The following is a 17,798-nucleotide window of genomic DNA, read 5'->3' as shown; positions in this document are numbered from 1 at the left end:
AATATTCTTAGTTAAAATGAGAATACATCTTGAAGGGCTTATTGGCTTTCCGAGCCAGATCGTATTTGATTTAACCCAGGGTGCGGCCTTTTTTGGTTATGTGATCTGATTTCAAGGTCTAGGATTGCTTTCTAAGGAGCCTCGGTTCCAGCAGCTGCTGTTTTCCCAGGTGGCACTGGGACTCGGACCCAGAGCTGGAGCCCAGGACCCCGGCAGACATCTGTTTGAGCTGCCATTCTTCCAAGTTCACATCTTCAACCTAAGGGACTCTCATCCAGTCAGGGGCCCCGGCCCCTGCGGGAAATCTGCCTTTGGTGCACGTCTTAGAAACCTACCTTGGGATTCGGGGGTCGTGCCACGTGCTCACTCCAGTCTGTGTGTGCAAAAAGTAAACTTGCCCCTGCACTGTTGTTCTTTGTTCTGTGCAAGAAACCGGGGGGCACAATTAGTTAAATTCAATTCCAAAGAGTTTTTTCAACCAGGCCTCTAAGCACAGAGTCTAAGCTTCTTTTCCACATTGATTCCTTAGTCAGCCCTGGACCAGCCCCCGTTGTGTATCCACCACCCCAGGACTGACCTTACCTGACCTCTGTTGCCCCCATTTGTTCTTACTTTTGGTAATGATGTGCCACATCGATATCACATTCCTCCTGCATTAGGTTCTCAGCTGTCAAACGAACCCTTCTCTCCAATCTTAGCCCATACTGTCCTTTCCATATTCAAATCACAGAGCACTACAAATATCTCATCTACCCACCACCATCCTGATTTTCTTGGCTATTCTTTGGCCTGAAAATTTTCACACAATTGCTGAACTGGGAGACTGTTATATAGTGCTGATAAACTCGTGATGAGCAAGATTTATCCCCATCTTTTTCTGGTTACCCGCCTTTACACCGACACAACCATCCCACAGCACAGCTCTGCCAACATCAGCAGCTGCGGCATGTACAAGTTAGGCAAAAGGGTTTAAAAAATTAAAGCTCTCTGAAACCTTGTAGATAATGCACATAACAGCGGGTGAGTTCTCTCACCGTAGCCTTCGGGCAGTTCTGGGGACTGGTGGCCATGCGGGCGGTTCTGAGGCGTCTGGAGGGACCCTCGGATCTCGGGATTTCGGAGCCGCTGTGCCTGAAGCCTTTGATCTTGACTCGGGGATTCCCCAAACCTGCAGTTCCCCCCACCAGCAGCAGCACCAGTACTGTCTGTGTAAGGGGCGGGCTCCTCCATGAAGCAGCTGAGTGGCCTTCCAGGCCCGGAGTCTTCATACATGGTTCTGAAAGAGGGCAGAGCACAGCCCGCATGGGCACACGGCCGAGGAAAGACCCTGAAAACTCGACGCAGTGCTCTCATATCCATTTATTTTGCTTTACTTGAGTAATATACAGTGTCCCAAGTGCTCAGTTTCATAAAATTCATCCTGTCCTAGTTGAACAGAAAGACTTGTAGAAATAAGTAGCTAAAGAGAGCTATAGGTAGAGTGCCATCCAAGCCACTTGTGGGTTTCATCCTCGGGTAAAGCTAGTGATTGGAAAAACCAACCTTGGACATGAAATGAAATTTGATTTTTCTTGATTTAAAGTCAAGTCCAAACATTCCGTTTCACTTCTTATTTTCCTCTACCATAAAACTCCTTGTCACATAAAATACTCTAAGTACTCTTTAACATAGATCTCCACCTCTGAGCAAGTTTGAAGACAATTTACCTTGATAGGCCATTTTCTCTTATAAGCAAGTGCTTAAAAAACACCATTTTACATTGAAAATTTTTAAATATATTCACAACTTGGAGACGACCCTCCCGGACTCCTCCTCCTGCCACAGCAACGACAGCCTGTGGCTGCCCTTCCCGTCCCTCCTCGCCAGGGGATTAGCCTGAAGCCAATCCCAATAACTTCCTAGTTCACCCGTGAATATTTCAGCACATACCTCTAGAAGATAGATTTTTTCCATTTTCATGACTAAAAAAATGTACATTAATTTTTAAAAATTTCAAGTATAGACAGTGTTCACCTTTTCCAGTCAATTGTCTCCTTCAGGATCCAAGCGAGGTCCCCACATTGCATTTAGTAGGAATGCGTTTAAGTCTTTTATTACGAATTTATGGGCTCTCTTCCTTTCTTGTGATTTATTTTCCCAGCATGTATTTGTGAAGAACTAGGCTGTGTCTTCTACCCTCTACTGAGCACCCCCTTCCAGACGGTGCCGGTTGCATTCCCTTGGGAGTCCCCTCGATTCCCAAGAGGTATGTCAATGCCAGATTACCTCTTTTATGCGATGTCGCTAACAATTATTAATAATTATCAACCAGCTTCATTAATTCACTGGCAATTGCAAAATTGTGATAGTAACCAATGAGAATTTTCAGGGTATTTAAAAAAAAAGTATTTTAGGGTTCTTTTCTCTCTTCCTGTGTCATTATGAACACATAATGTTCATTATTAACATATTTGATGTGTTTCAATCCATTAGTTATAATTCTTACTGAAGCTCAAGATGTTCCATCTTTGGCCAGTAGGAACCTCTTTAAATTGGATCCTGAGTCTTTTGGGCACAACCCCACTAGTCGTTACAGCTTACAGCTTACTTTACAAATAAGGGGACTGGATGCCAATTTTATCCCAAAGTCCTTTCCAGTGTCTTAAGCATTCAGCACAATGAAAGGTGTGAAGGACACTTTCACACAGAGCGAGAGCCTAAGGCAGCGGGGAACTCAGCAGGCATTGCCATGGTGATACGTACCCTTCATTTTCTAAGAGTCCTCTGCAGTCTACCACAGACCCTCCAGTGCCTATTCTGTCTCGCGTCTGTAAACTGACTAAAAAAACAGAAAAGAACATCATGCATTAAAACCCAGTGGTTTTTATACAATTGTAATACAATGAGCCATTTCAGATGCATAATTTATGCACAATATTATTTTCTAAAAGCGAGGCATGTGCATATACAGAGACACATATATTCTTATGCTTTCAAGCATAAAGTATTTTATTCCAGTAGCTGCATACCACCATACACCGCCTGGAACATTCCTTAAAACGTGGAGCAGAAAGAGGTAGTGTGTTTTTAGTGCTCTCCATAAACAGAACAGAACACAATATTCACTTCCTCTAAGTTACCTTATCCTTTAAGGAGATCTTGACATGTTTAATAAGGACACAGATAGCACTTTTAGTATTTGTAAAGTCTAGATGCATCCAAATATTTATTCTCAGTGGCTACTATGAACAACAAAGACAATTATAAAGCTGCTCCCAGCTATTCATTTCGCCGGCACATCTTTCCACAAAGAAAAGAAGAAATAGAAACAGGAAAGCATTCAGTGAGAACTTTTTCACTTTGACAGTTTTAGGATCTACACCTGCTGTTCATTTACCTTGGGCCAAGCCTACACAAGGCAATACCTAAAAGGTTTGGGGTCACTCTGGTGTGCTGCTGAAGTACTACATTTTCTTTGATTCCTTGCAATGCATACAATCAGCAAACACAGAAGATCACAGTTACCCTAAAATGCTGACAAACACTGGATAATATGATGAGCTACTTAACAGATAAATCACTTCCAAGAGAATACTGCCAGTCAACACTTGGTAACATTAGCACATTTATTAGTTTATTCTAAATAATTCAAACCTCTAACTCTATCAAATCTTATTACATGGAAGTCTTCAGAAATCATCTTTGCTTTTTACATATTTGATGGGTTTTCCTGAAGAAACCATTTCTCAACTATTGCATTATGTGGCCACCTCTGGATAATATAATGACAAATTAATTATCCTTAATGGGATGATTAAAATGACATTTAAAATTATATTTTGTACCTTAGTCATTTTAACTCAACTTTGAATGATAGGTTGAAGAGATAAATTAGATAAAATAACCAAAACTACACAAGATGAAACTTTTTAGTGCTGAAGATATGGCCCCCGTAAGTGGTTTGTCCTTCGATGTATGTCACCATGCCCATGCCTGTATGTGTGTCCTCAGTGATGGAGAGCTGAACGTTAAGTTGAGCAAAAGCATCTCTTTATACAGATGAGAAAGTTCTTACCCACTATTTGGCCACGAACTGCATCAGTATCTGAGGGATTTAGTTTGCATAGATCCAAACGCTGGTCTGCAAACAAACAATTCAAAACTTAACCCAGCGAAATGTTAACTAGGGAGGAAGGCAGGAATTCTGTATTCAGTATTAAAAAACAAACAAAAAAGATGCCTCATAAGCCTCCTTCAGCTGCATGAAGAGGCAGAAAAGCGTTTGTTTCTTACATCCGGTATCTTTTAATCTGCTGATGGCATTGGAGAGCAGCCGCACACAGCCCAAGAAGCCAGCTCCCTGCTTCTTGTGAATTTTCTTGTGGTTCCACACGCTGATGGTTATAGAATCAGTTTTCCCAACGTATCTAAAAACAACATACAAACTCACTTTTAATTGTATTTCTGAATTATGATACAGCCCACTGAGATTTTGTCTGACTGACTTGTTAGCACAGAAGAATCCTTTAAAAATAATATTGGTTCTTGCCTTAACTGGCTTGGCTCAGTGGATACAGCATGGGCCTGTGGACTGAAGGGTCCCAGGTTCAATTCTGATCAAGGGCATGTACCTTGGTTACAGGCACATCCCCAGTGGGGGGTGTGCAGGGGGCAGCTCATTGGTTTCTCTCTCATCGATGTTTCTAACTCTCTATTCCTCCCCCTTCCTCTCTGTAAAAGAAATCAATAAAATATATTAAAACAAATAAAAATAATATTGGTTCTACATTCCACATGTGGCAGGTACTCAATAAATATAGGTCTTTTAATCTCAATGGGCTGGGAAAAGAACTATAACAGTTATGTAAGAAGCAAATGTAGATAACCACATAAAGTTATAATCTAATAGAGACTTATCATATATATTTATTTATTTAAAATTCTCATCTGAGGATGTGTTTATTGATTTGCGAGAGAGAGAATCATCGATTGGTTGCCTCCTGTTCCAGTCCCAACTGGGAATCGAATCTACAACCTAGGTTCGATTCCCATTTTGGTGTACAGGATGGGACGACACTCCAACCAACTGAGCCAACTGGCTGGGGTGAGATTTACTATATTTTATTAGGTCCAAAGTTCAGTGACATGATTATAAATCTCTACTAGTGTTAGGCTTACTACTGAACACTAGTTTGCAATAGAGGACCACCTATAAACTTGTAGATCCATCTAAAAATCACTAATGGGTACTAATTCAGACATTAACCTCCCACTTACTCTCAGTGCAAGTCAACCAAAGTGGGGAGCTTGCAAGACAAGAATTGACAATCACTTTCCAGGCCCCTTATGGCACCTCAGTATCGCTGAAAGTGAGCCTTAGAATCCAGCTATAATATTAAAAATCCCATCCAAACCCAGTTTAATTTGTGTTACTAAAAAAACCCAACAGTCATTCAGTATTACTTTGATAAAAATTTCTTAGCAGGAACATGAAAACATAAGTGCATATAAAATAGTGGGTTTCAAAGTGCAATTCATTTTATGAACAAATACAAGAAATTGTTTGATGGTACATAGGTTTATATACATTCAATCATATCAAACTATATTTTCTCTTATAGAAAATATATTTGAACTAAAAAGCAGAATTAAAAAAATAAACAGAAATATATACAACATGTATTTGCATAATAGATAAATATGATGATAATGTATTTTTAAAATAAAAATTCTAAAACCAGATTTAGGGTTTCACTGAAAAATTAGTATATAGAAGACTGAACTATGCCCCCTTTTTCTCTGCTAGAATGGGCCAGTTGATTGAAAAGTCTCAGAAGATCACAGTTAGAGACGTAAACCACACAAATATATAAAAATGTCTAACACAAGAACTTCCAAGTACATGAATTCTAAAATGAGGCAGTATTAATTTGCCATACTTCGTTATCAATAACAAGTTAAATCCTTTAAAAAAGGATTTAAAAAAAAATCCTTAAAAAAAAAAAATGAAACGCTTCTCTTAAAAGCAGGATACCTACTGTCCTACTGCTCCCAAATGGCTTACAGAATATTCAACTCACAGATCATAGTGCTGGTTCCACTTTGGGTCCAATGTGTTTTTCACAGTGTCCGTTGAGTGGCACTGCCCAGATCCATCCACAACAATCTTTGCAAAGGGGTCGGGGAGTCCTGGAGAAGGGTGGACAGCCACAGATCTATCAGTGTGATGTTAGAACACAGTCTTACAGGTTAACTAGTTAACCCTGGTTGATTTTATTCTCTACTTTAAGGTCAGTTCCATCTATTTAGCTTTCTAAGAATGGAAACTTGGGATGACATCACTCTCAGATTTTTAGAGTCTAGGAAAAAAGACACACCCTATAAAAAATAGGCTTAAATTCAAATTCCTATTTTTGATGATAACTAAGGGGGGCTAATTAAATGAAGGAAAAGATATCTATAATTAATTGTATTTATGCTTTCTAAAAAGTCATACTTAAAAATCTTACTTACTGACTGTCAATTTTAACTCTGGAAGCAAGTGTTCACCGAGTCCTAAATAAATCAGACAGGTTACAAGACCAGAGTGGTGGCAAGGTAAAGGTTTTAGAGCCAGACGTGATGTGACCCAATGCTCTGGAGCTTCCCAGCTACTTGAATAAAGCCTGCGAGCCTACGTGTCTTCATCCTTAAAGGGTGAATAACTGAAGTGAGCAGTGTCCTTGTGAGGATCAGGAAAAAGGTGAAGAATTTTAAGCTGCAAACACCTACTTTATAGTAGGTGAATTTCTTGAATTAAGGGGTGAGTCCTTTCTTTAGAAAAGGATCCTCTATTTTTCATAATTCCTTTAATTACAAGACTTTTAAAATATGATTTAATTTATAAAATTTGACTAACAATTTTACTTAACTGCGGCTATTTTATAGAAAAAATTCTCATCTGTATTTAAACTGAGAACACTTTATTCAGCAGAAAGTAATGTATTAATGGGTGGAAAGACAGAGAAAACAGGGTGTGGCTGAAATAGGGGACGAGGGAGTTTTTCTTGTTGAGTTATAAATTCTCTGCTTTGGAGCTGAATCTATGTTGTAGTCAATTGGGAAATGAAGTTTGTCAGACCATGGATTTCTATCCAGTAAGAGAAGAATTTTTAGGAGAACACACCCAGTGTTTTTAACGAGTTTAAAATTTCAGAAATATGTGAAAAATATTAATATTGTAAGAGAGCAAAAATGGGTGTTTACTTACTGAAGAAGTCCTTCTTTGCAAGGTTCTTGGCACATAATACTAAAAACAAACAAAAAATGCTAGGGTTAGCATTTATGAACAAGGTTTTCATCAAAGCTGGTTGCTCTGGACTAAACTGTCCCGTACCACCCAATTCCCATGTTGAAGCCCTTTCCATCATGTGATGGCATTTGGATGCGGGCCTTTGGGAGGGGCTTAGGTTTCAATGAGGTCATGAGATTAGGGCTCTAATAATGGGGTCAGTGTTCCTATAAGAAGGGACCACAGAGCTTGCTCTCCATGTGAGGGTACAGCCAGAAGACGACGTCTACAAGCCAGGGAGAAGCCCCTCACCAAGAACCAGTTCTGCTGGCACCTTGATCTTAGGCTTTTCCAGTCTCCAGAACTGTGAGAAATACCCAATAAATGTTTATTGTTTAAACCATCTAGTCTATGGTATTTTGTTATAGCAGCCCAAACTGACTGAGACAGTCTATATAAACAATGAAAAAAAAGATTCTAAAAATTATCTTTGCTAATTGCCTTTCAAATTTAATACTACATTAAACAAAAAACTGTCAAGTAACTAAAAAGTGTTTTCTCACCCAGCTGGCATGGCTTAGTGGTTGAGCGTCAACCTATGAACCAGGAAGTCATGGTTCGATTCCCAGTCAGGGCACATGCCCGGGTTTGCAGGCTCGATTCCCAGTGTAGGGAGTGTGGGAGGCAGCCCATCAATGATTCCCTCTTATCATTGATGATTCTTTCTCTCTCTCCCTCTCCCTTCCTCTCTAAAATAAATAATAATAAAAAAATAACGTAAAAAGTGTTTTCTCCTTCAATTGGGAATCAACTATAATAAATAAATAATAAAATATTTTAGTTCGAATTTCTTAAAATCTTACTTAAACACATACAGATAGATTTATCAATATGCTCTTAGAACTGCTCAAGGTCACATAAATACCTTTTTAGCTATTATTAAGAACAAAAGAAATTGTTCATTTCTGATAAATAATACAATTTTGTAAGTGTAAACTTCAATATGTTGGAGAACAGAAAGCAAGGGAGAGCAATAGAAAACATGGTGTTGTGAAAAACAAACAACAAAACATATGAAGAGTTTAGCAAAACATTGGCACGTAGAATAAATGCTGTTGTTGTTATCTTATTAATTACATGGTATCAATTACTATTAAGAAATTTTAACACTAGGTCAGTTACATGATTAAAGCTACTATTGCAAGGGTAAATATACACTGATGTCCCTTTTACATTGCTTCACAAATTTTGATATTTTTTAAAATCCTCACCCAAGGATATGCTTATTGATTTTAGAGAGAGGAAGAGAGAGAGGAAGAGAGAGAGAGAGAAAAACATCAACTTGTTGCCTCTTGTACATGCCTGAACCTGAAACCTAGGTATGTGCTCTGACCTGGAATTGAACCTGCGACCTTTTGGTGTATGGGACTACGCTCTATTCAACTGAGCCACAGAGGGCAATTTTGATAACTTTAAAGAATATAGTGTTTTGCTATGAACTTACAAATATATTATTTAAAAAATACATCCATATAATACATATATTCTACAAACTTTTTACTTACTGTATTTTTATTTAACAGGTTTATCAAGATATAATTAATATACAATTTATCCATTTAATCTATATACAGTACAATTCAATGGTTTTTAGTATGCTCACAGGTTTGTACAACCATCACCACAATCAATTTTAGGACATTTTCATCATCCCCTAAAGAAATCCCATACCCATCTATTAGCAGTCACTCTTCATTCAACCTCAAATCTCGCCAGTCCAAGGCAATCACTAGGTCTCTGTAGATTTGCCTATTCTGGAAATTTCATATAAATTGAATTATATAATATGTGGTATTTTGTAACTGCCTTTTTTCACTTAGCATGTTTTTAAAGTTCATGTTGTATTATGAATCCATTTCTTCTCATAACTGAGTAGTATTCCATTGTATGAATAAACACATTTTCTTTACTATTTATCAATAGATGGACATTTGGGTTGTTTCTGTCCTCCGGTTATTGTGAATGATGCTTGTACAAGTTGCTGTGTGGACAGAGTGGAGTTGCTGAGTTGTATGTTTAACACTGTGAGGAACTGTCAGTGTTTCCCACAACACCTGCACCACTTTATATTCCCACCAGCAGTTACGAGTTTTTTATTTCTCTGCATCCTCAACTAATATTTATCATCTGCCTCTGTGGTTTTATATATGTAGTTTTAATGTGCATTTCTCTAATGACTTTGAGTATCTTTTCATGTGGTTATTAGCTACTGATATATCTTTTTGGAGAAATTTCTATTTAGATGTTTTTGCCTATTTTTAACTAATTATTTGCCTTTCATCTAGTAAATATAAAATATACTTATCAGATTTGTAAATATTCTCCCATTCTGTGGGTTGTCCTTTTACTTTCTTGATGTTGCTCTTCAAAGCACCAAAGTTTTTAATTTTGATAAGATCCAATTTATCTATTTTCTTTGGTTGCTGTGCTTTGGTATCATGTCCAGGAAGGCTCTGCCTTACCGAAGGTCATAAAGATTTAGTCCTGTACTTTCTTCTAAGAGTTTTATACTTTCAGCTTTTTTAATGCTTCTAGCTACTCTACTCTTAAATTACTCTTTAACAGACATTTAGGTCTATGATCTATGTGTGGGATATAAGAAGGGTCCATATCATTTCTTTGTAGGTGGATATGCATTGTGCAAAACCATATTTTTTCTTTTCATTTTTTATTAAGGTATTATATGTGTACATACTATCTTACCATTGCCATTTTGTTTTTAAAGACTATTCTTTCCCCACTGACTTGTGTTACGACCCTTGTGGAGAAATGAAGTTCTAGTGTATTTTATAAAAGTTTTCCACATTTCTAATTGGGTTTACTCCTGAATGTTTTGTTTTTTTTGTTACTATTGTGAATGGAAGTGCTCCTTTCATTGCATTTTCTAATTGTTATTTGAATATAGGAAAGGTTTTTCTTACATTAATTTTAAATCAGCCATCTTTTCAATTCTCCTCAAATGGACCAGCTTCCCTTTACTTTCCCACAGCTCTGAATGTCTCAAAGACTCTCATATCAAACCCAAACTGTCCAAAACGGAATTGAAGCCTACCCTCCTGCCTAAACTCCTGGTCCTCTCCCAAGATTCATTTCAGAGAGCAGCAGCAACACCCACAACCGCACAAGCCAGAAATCCCTATGCCATGCTTGTGCTTCTCAATCTCTCACATATGTTGACTTTTTGCCATCTCCACACTTGTTCAAGCTCCAAAATTAGCTATCACAAAGTACTTTTTAAAATTTAAATCTCATGTCTCATTCCTTTAAAAAAATTCCACAGTGGTTTCCTGTTGCAAAATTCTAGATGTCATGTTCCGACCCGACCTACCTCATCTCCAGCCTCAAATGTTACCCACCAGCCCTGGGCCCTTGTTTTTCTGAGATCCTGTGGTTGGATTGCTTCTGACTGGAAAAATTCCCATAATATCTCAAAAAGATTAATCTTTGTTGATATTTACAAGACTAGCAATGTTTTCATTTAAGGCTCCAGAGGAATTTGGTTATATCGCAAGGTGGAGAAGCTCTAAGTAGTGTCAGCATGAAGAGAATTTTGCTCAGTTTGGTGCAAAGTTCACTTAGGGTATACTAATTCTAGTTTAGTTAATGGCATATGATTTCTCCTACGAGAATAACTTTGTGATATTGAGATAGAATTCTCTTTGTCCACTCTAAGGGATGTAATGATAAAAGACAATTTATTATACAGCACAAAAACTCCACATTATCTGAATCTACCACTAATTTTTAAACAAATATGTTATACTCCAATTATAAATTAGGCTCTGGGATACAACAATGAACAAAATTTATAGAAAATGAAGCTCAGTTTTTCAGTGTAGACCACTGCATGGCTGCTTCAATTCCAACTCTGGTAAGTGATACTTCTTAATCACATACCAGAGATCCCTGATGTTGGAGAAAGAGTAAGAGCAAATTATGTAATGCTCACTTAGCATCTCAAAGTACACAGAAGGGCGGTGTTTTGCTAACTTCTACATTCAATTAGTAAAGTAAACTTCTTTACCAGGCCCCTGACAAAAACAAGGATCCCCCAAATACTTCTTGTGGCTGTAACTTTTACCCCCTCTTTTCTTATGTTTATGTGTCACCAAGTCCTGTCTTTTCTTTCATTAAAAGTCTCTTGATCTTGTCCTTTCCTTTTTCTGTTCTCACTCTCCTGTTCTGGGCTTCACCTATTTGCAGATATTCTAAGAGCATCAGTGCCCTCCCTAACTCACACTACATTCAGCCGCCAGATCCATCTTTTCACATGACATTTTTGTGTTCTGAGGCTCAAAATTTTCAATGGCTCTGTATTTATTTTACCACAAATCTAAATTTCTCCTGGGTTTTCAAGTGTCCCATCCTCTAGTATCACTTTTGCCTCTCACTATTCTTTAAAGTATAGTTCAGTACAATATGCTACTCGGCCATAAGAAAGGATGAAATAGTGCCACTTGCAACAACATGGATGGACCTTGAGAGCATTATGCTAAGTGAAATAAGTCAGTCAGAAAAAGCTAAGAACCAGCCGGGACCGGTTTGGCTCAATGGATAGAGCGTCGGCTTGGGGACTGAAGGGCCCCGGGTTCGATTCCGGTCAAGGGCATGTACCTTGGTTGCGGGCATATCCCCAGTGGGGGGTGTACAAGAGGCAGCTGATCAATGACTCTCTCTCATTGATGTTTCTAACTCTCAATCTCTCTCCCTTCCTCTCTGTACAAAAATCAATAAAATATATTTATAAAAAAAGAAAAAAGCTAAGAACCATATGATTTCACTCATATGTGAGATATAAAACTGGAAGTCATGAACACAAACAGTGTGGTGGTTGCCAGCGGGAACAGGGTTGGGGAGAAAGGGGTCCTAATATAAAGTGACAGGAGAAGATTTGGCTTTGGGTGGTGGGCACACAGGGCAATATACAGATCTTGTAACATAGAAACCCACACCTTTGGTTCATATTGACCAAAGTCACCCTAATCAATTTAATTTACAAAAATACAAAATAAAAAACAAAGTATAGTTCAGTTCATTGTCTCCGCTCCTCTGGGCCCTGGCCATCACTACGTACTACCTCTAGGCAATTCTTGCTGCTCAATCCACAAGCAATCTTTCTCTTTTGTGTCTGTCTTTGTGGGCAGGCCAGGCCCTCTTTCTCAGTGAAGCTTCATTCAGGCCATTGTTTCCCACTGTCACTCTGTGCCAAAATTTAAAAAATAAGAACAATATAGTGGGGTTTTCATAAAACTGAAATAATTAATTTTAAATCTTTCCCTTCCTCTCCCCGAAATCAATTTAAAAAACCATAAAAAAAGTATGACCAACTTCAGCTCATACTCCCACACCCTGAGGGGTGAGGCAGGGCTGCTGTGGCAGAAATTGCCTTTCCCCTGAGGCAGAGCTTGGCTCCAAGGACTAGGGTCTGTTCTGGTTCCTCTGACTGTCCCCTCAAGTCCCCATCAGCTGCAAACACTAAGGCATTATTGTGACTTTAGAATCTTTATCTAGATTGACAGGATGAGGCAAGTGGACATACAGGGCAGGGATCACTTTTTCCACTTTACAGTGAAATTACTATGATCCAGAAAGACCCAGTAGCCACCCCCCTTTTACCCATCTCACGTTACACTATCGCAGTGGCATCACAGCTGTTATCAGAGTTTGAAATGAAAGCCTCTATTTATTTATATGCTGTTTCATGTCTGCCTCTCCCCTACAAAAACGTCCACTGGAACAAGGACTGTGTCTTTTGTATTTCCTACTGTATCCAGATTACTTTAAAAATGTTTGCTGAATAAATGAACTAGGTAATTACCTTTTTTCTTTTTAATTAGCTATTCACTAGAATATAAGCACCAAGAAGGCAGAGACTATTCTTCTAAACCATTATATTCCTAGCATGGAGCACAGGAATTAAAAGCGGTCAATATTTGTTGCAATAAGTATTTGAATGAATGAATGAATGAATGAGATCATTTTGCTAGAGCCTCCACAATGGTGTGTCTGACTGCTATCCCATTCGCCACCAGGAGTCCAGGCTGGGCAGCTTTGCACACACACTGCTGCCTGACAGATCCTGTTCTTCAGAAATGGTTTACGCTCTTCCTTATGGTATCGTTAGTGACATTTGGTTGGCACAAGAAAACAAAACGTTCCCCTGCAGTTTCAAACCGGAAGTAATCGTGCAACGAGGGAAAAATAAAGTACATGTCAAAAAAACAAGTCAAGTCCAGAGGGCATATGGAACTTTTTGTTTGAACAAGCCCTCATTAATGAACAGTCATTTTTACATCTTGAGGGATTATTTCCAAGGACTGATTAGGTCATTACATTCTAAGAAAATTTATAACTAAGGGGCATATTTAATTTTTATATTTTAATCTTAAAATGTTGCTTTTCTTGACACCCTGGGTTTGCCCTGCAGGACCCACAGCACTGACTTCTCCCTGGGTGAAGGAAGAAGACAGGTCGCACAGAAAGCAATTTCCTGTCATTTGATTTCTTCCCAAGTATTATAGGAAGATAAGAAAGGTATGTCATTTAAAGTCTGTCTTTTAGAATAACTTTTATGTCCAGATCATGTTTCTGCCTCAAATCAACCAAATGGAATGCTTTTCAACCATGTTAGAGTGGAACAAACGTAACAAGAGTGCAAGTAATTCTACAGGTGGAGCACATTTCTTTGCCTTAGAACATAGGAAGAAAATTCAGGTTTTCATTAGAAAAAGTTTTACCTAAATATTTAAAATAATAGAAATGCCAGTCAGAGAAAGACAAGTACCATATGATTTCTTAGGTGTAATCTAATGAACAAAGTGAACGAATAAGTAAAATCGAAGCAGACTCAAATAACTATACAGCTATCAGCTGTGTGTGTGTGTGTGTGTATGTGTGTGTGTGGAGGGGAGTGGGAGTAGTGGAGGATTTGAACAAAAAAGAAAAAAAAAAGAAAAACTCATGGACTTGGACAACAATGTGGGGAGGGGGAAGTGGGAGAAGATGGAGGAGGGTATCCTATATAATAAAAGCTCAGTGCCCGAACAGCAGAATGACCAGAACAACTGGTTGACAAGTCATTATGATGTGCACTGACCACCAGGGGCAGATGCTCAATGCAGGAGCTGCCCCCTGGTGGTCAGTGCACTCCCACAGGGGGAGCACCGCTCAGCTCTCACAGCATGAGCAGCTGCTCAGAGGGCGGGTCCATAGCTGCTAGGCTGACTGGGATCAGCAGTGCTCCCACAGGGGCCGATCCCCGCAGCCCCCCCCCCCCCCCCACACCAGTGCATGAATCTCACACACTGGGCCTCTAGTAGGGGTATGAATGGTGATGGAAGACCTGGCTTGGGGTAGTGAACACATAATACAATATACAGATGATGTGTTGTGGAATTGTGCACCCAAAACCTGTATAATTTTGTTAACCTGTACCATCCGATAAATTTCTAAAAAAGGAAAAATCATTACATTCCAAAAATTAATCAGTTCCTAGATCAGTTAATTATCAATGTTTTCTCCCTAAACATGTTTATTTTTCTATTCAAATGCCATATGCAAAGACAATGTTTATTAACTCCAACACCTCAGCCCCAAATGTCTAGCATCTCTTCTCCTGAAAAGCACACAGTGATTTTATAACCAGGAACTAAGGAGCAGTTTGCAATTTGAGCTTCTAAAAGCACCCTGGAAAGCAGACTGTCTCCTAGGCAACCATCTGACCAACACCTCTGCCAAAACGTTTGATGAAACCTATCAATGGAATCACAGTGGACAGTTTGGAAGAGCTGAAAACTTTGCAATTGTTTTGTGAAACTTTAAAAATACAATCTAGTTCCCCTTAGTATAACTGATAGCTAAAATTTTCTTAATATTTTTACAAGGTAATTAATTAGGAACTAAGCTAAGTATCTGACATGCATGACTGCATTTATTCAATACAATTCCATGAGCTGGTTACTATGTTATATTGAGACAGGCCAGTAAGCCAGGAAAAGTAAAATAGGAAAACTGAGACAGATAGCTGAACAAACAAGAAATTTATAGCAGATACATAAGGTCACCACCCTAGAGATAACATCTAGGTCTTGATTGTGATGTATTATTTTTTAATGTATTTTTGTATTCAATTTGCTAGTATTTTGTTTAAGATTTTGCATCTGTATTCATCAGATATTGGTCTGTAGTTTTCTTTTTTTGTGTTATCCTTGCCAGGTTTTAGTATTAGGGTTATGTTGGCTTCATAAAATGTTAGGAAATATTGCCTTCTTTACTTTTCTGGAAGAGTTTGAGAGGGAATGTTTGTTAGAATTCATTAGTGAAATCATCTGGTCCTGGATTTTTATTTTTTGGGAGGTTTTTGATGGTTGTTTCAATTTCCTCACTGTTTATCAGTCTATATAGATTTTCTGATTCTTCATGATTCAGTTTAGGAACGTTATACATTTCTAGGAACTTATTCTCTGTTCCAAGTTAGTAAATTTGGTGGCATGTAGTCTTTTACAGTATTCTAGTATGATCCTTTGTGTATCTGTGAGGCCTGTGGTAACCTTTCGTTTCTGATTTTGTTCATGAGTCTTTTCTCTTTCTCCCTTAGCCAAAGATTTGTCAATTTCATTAATCTTTCCAATGAGTCAGCTCTTTGCTGTATTAATTTTTATAGTTGTTTTGTTCTATATTTCACTCAATTCTGCTCTAATTTTTATTATTTCCTTCCTCTGCTCACTTTGGGTTGCTTTTGTTCTTTTTCTAGTTCTTTAATATAGAATGCTAAATTGTTTACTTAGGATTTCTTGTGTTTCCTTTTTATAAAATATATTTTATCGATATTTTACAGAGAGGAAGGGAGAGAGATAGAGAGCTAGAAATGTTGATGTGAGAGAAACATCGACCAGCTGCCTCCTGCACATCTCCTACTGGGGATGTGCCCGCAACCAATGTACATGCCCTTGACCAGAATCGAACCCGGGACCTTTTAGTCCGCAGACCGACGCTCTACCACTGAGCCAAACCGGTTTCGGCGTCTTGTGTTTCTTGAGATAGCTCTGTGGTGATATAAACTTCCCTCTTATTAATGCTTTCGTGCATCCCAGAAATTTTGATATCGTATTGTCATTTTTGTTTCTCTCTCTCTATATCTTTGGATTTCACCTTTTATTTGTTCTTTGACCCAGTAATTTTTTAGTAGTATGTTGTTTAATCTCCACATATCTGTGGGTTTACTTTCTTTTCCCAATTGATTTCCAATTCAAAGCATTGTGGTCACAGAATATACTTGGTAAAATTTCAATCTTGAATATTTTTGAGGCTAATTTTATGCTCATTCCTTGAGAATGTTCCATAGGCACTAGAGAATTATAATCCAATGTTTTGAGGTGAAAGGCTCCGTAAATGTCAACTATGTCCATTTGGTCTAATGTGCCATTTAAAGCCCATATTTCTTTATTGGTTTTTCTATTTGGATGACCTATTTAGAGCCATCAATGGAGAATTAAGGTCTCAACCATGATTATATTTTTGTCTGTTTCTCCCTTTAGTTCTGTTAGGAACTGTTTTATATATTTTGGTGTTCCTTGATTGGGTGCACATATATTAAGTGTTGTGTGTTTTTGATGTGGTGTCCCCTTTATCATTATAAAATGTCCATCTTTGTCTCCTGTAACCTTTGTTATCTTGAAATCTGTTTGGTCAGATATAAGTATGGCTACCTCTTTTTCTGTGGATATTATGTTTGGAGAATCATTTTTCACTCTTTCACTTTGTCTTTGCAGGTTAGATGTGTCTCCTGAAGGCAGCATATGGTTGGGTTTTGTTTTTTGATTCAATCTGCTACTCTGAATTCAATCCATTTACATTTAGGGTAATTATTGATGTATGAGGATTTCCTATTTATCTTTTGTTTTCTGGAAGCTCTGTGTCTCAGGGTTTTTTGTTTGTTTGTTTTGGTGTGTGAGTGTGTGTCTGTGTGTTTACTATTAGGTCTATGAAAAAGAAAGTTTCATATATACAATAGTCTTTCTTTTTAATGCATCTGCTCTCCATCCTCCTTAGCAAATTCAGACTTTTATTACCAAACCTTTCATGTTTTTGTCATCACAAATTATCCATTTGCCTTGTAAGATTGTTGGTGATCTTACTCATAGTTTTGTGACCTTTTGTTCTTTGTTTCAAATAGAATAACCCCCTTGAGGATTTCCTGCAAAGGAAGTTTTATGGTTGTAAATTCTCTCAGCTTCTGTATGTCTGGAAAAGTATTTATTTCCTTTTCATATATAAAGGATAACTTTGTTGGATGTATTATTCATGGCTAATAGTGTCTCTCTTTCAGTAGTTTGAATATTTGATTCCACCATCTTCTGGCTTATAGAGTTTCTGCTGAGAAATCTGATGATAATCTAATGGATTTCCTTTATAGGTTACTTTCTTTGGGCTGCCTTCAAAATTTTTTGTCATTGATTTTTGACAGTTTTAATACAATGTGCCTTGACGA

At 38.0% G+C, this 17,798-nt stretch overlaps 1 protein-coding gene across 8 annotated transcripts in view; it reads right to left on the bottom strand.

Annotated features, from left to right (window-relative positions):
- The window catches only part of SMURF1 (SMAD specific E3 ubiquitin protein ligase 1), a 77,877-nt gene that overhangs the window by 19,130 nt on the left and 40,949 nt on the right, over positions 1-17,798 (bottom strand). For 6 of the 8 annotated variants that reach the window (XM_036423414.2, XM_036423419.2, XM_036423413.2 and 3 more), the window contains exons 2-8: positions 7,229-7,267; positions 6,060-6,168; positions 4,273-4,406; positions 4,055-4,120; positions 2,743-2,818; positions 1,035-1,276; positions 336-420 (exon numbers count right to left, since the gene is read on the bottom strand). In XM_036423414.2, the coding sequence (XP_036279307.1) occupies positions 336-420; positions 1,035-1,276; positions 2,743-2,818; positions 4,055-4,120; positions 4,273-4,406; positions 6,060-6,168; positions 7,229-7,267 (751 nt within the window). The remainder of the gene's footprint in view (positions 1-335; positions 421-1,034; positions 1,277-2,742; positions 2,819-4,054; positions 4,121-4,272; positions 4,407-6,059; positions 6,169-7,228; positions 7,268-17,798) is intronic. The other 2 variants (XM_036423415.2, XM_036423418.2) reach the window with 2 other exon arrangements.

This window comes from Pipistrellus kuhlii, unplaced genomic scaffold, assembly GCF_014108245.1.
Source record: "Pipistrellus kuhlii isolate mPipKuh1 unplaced genomic scaffold, mPipKuh1.p scaffold_m20_p_8, whole genome shotgun sequence".
Taxonomy (NCBI): domain Eukaryota; kingdom Metazoa; phylum Chordata; class Mammalia; order Chiroptera; family Vespertilionidae; genus Pipistrellus; species Pipistrellus kuhlii.
The sequence above is the reverse complement of the archived record's forward strand: the minus strand, read 5'-3'. Positions and strand labels throughout refer to the sequence as shown.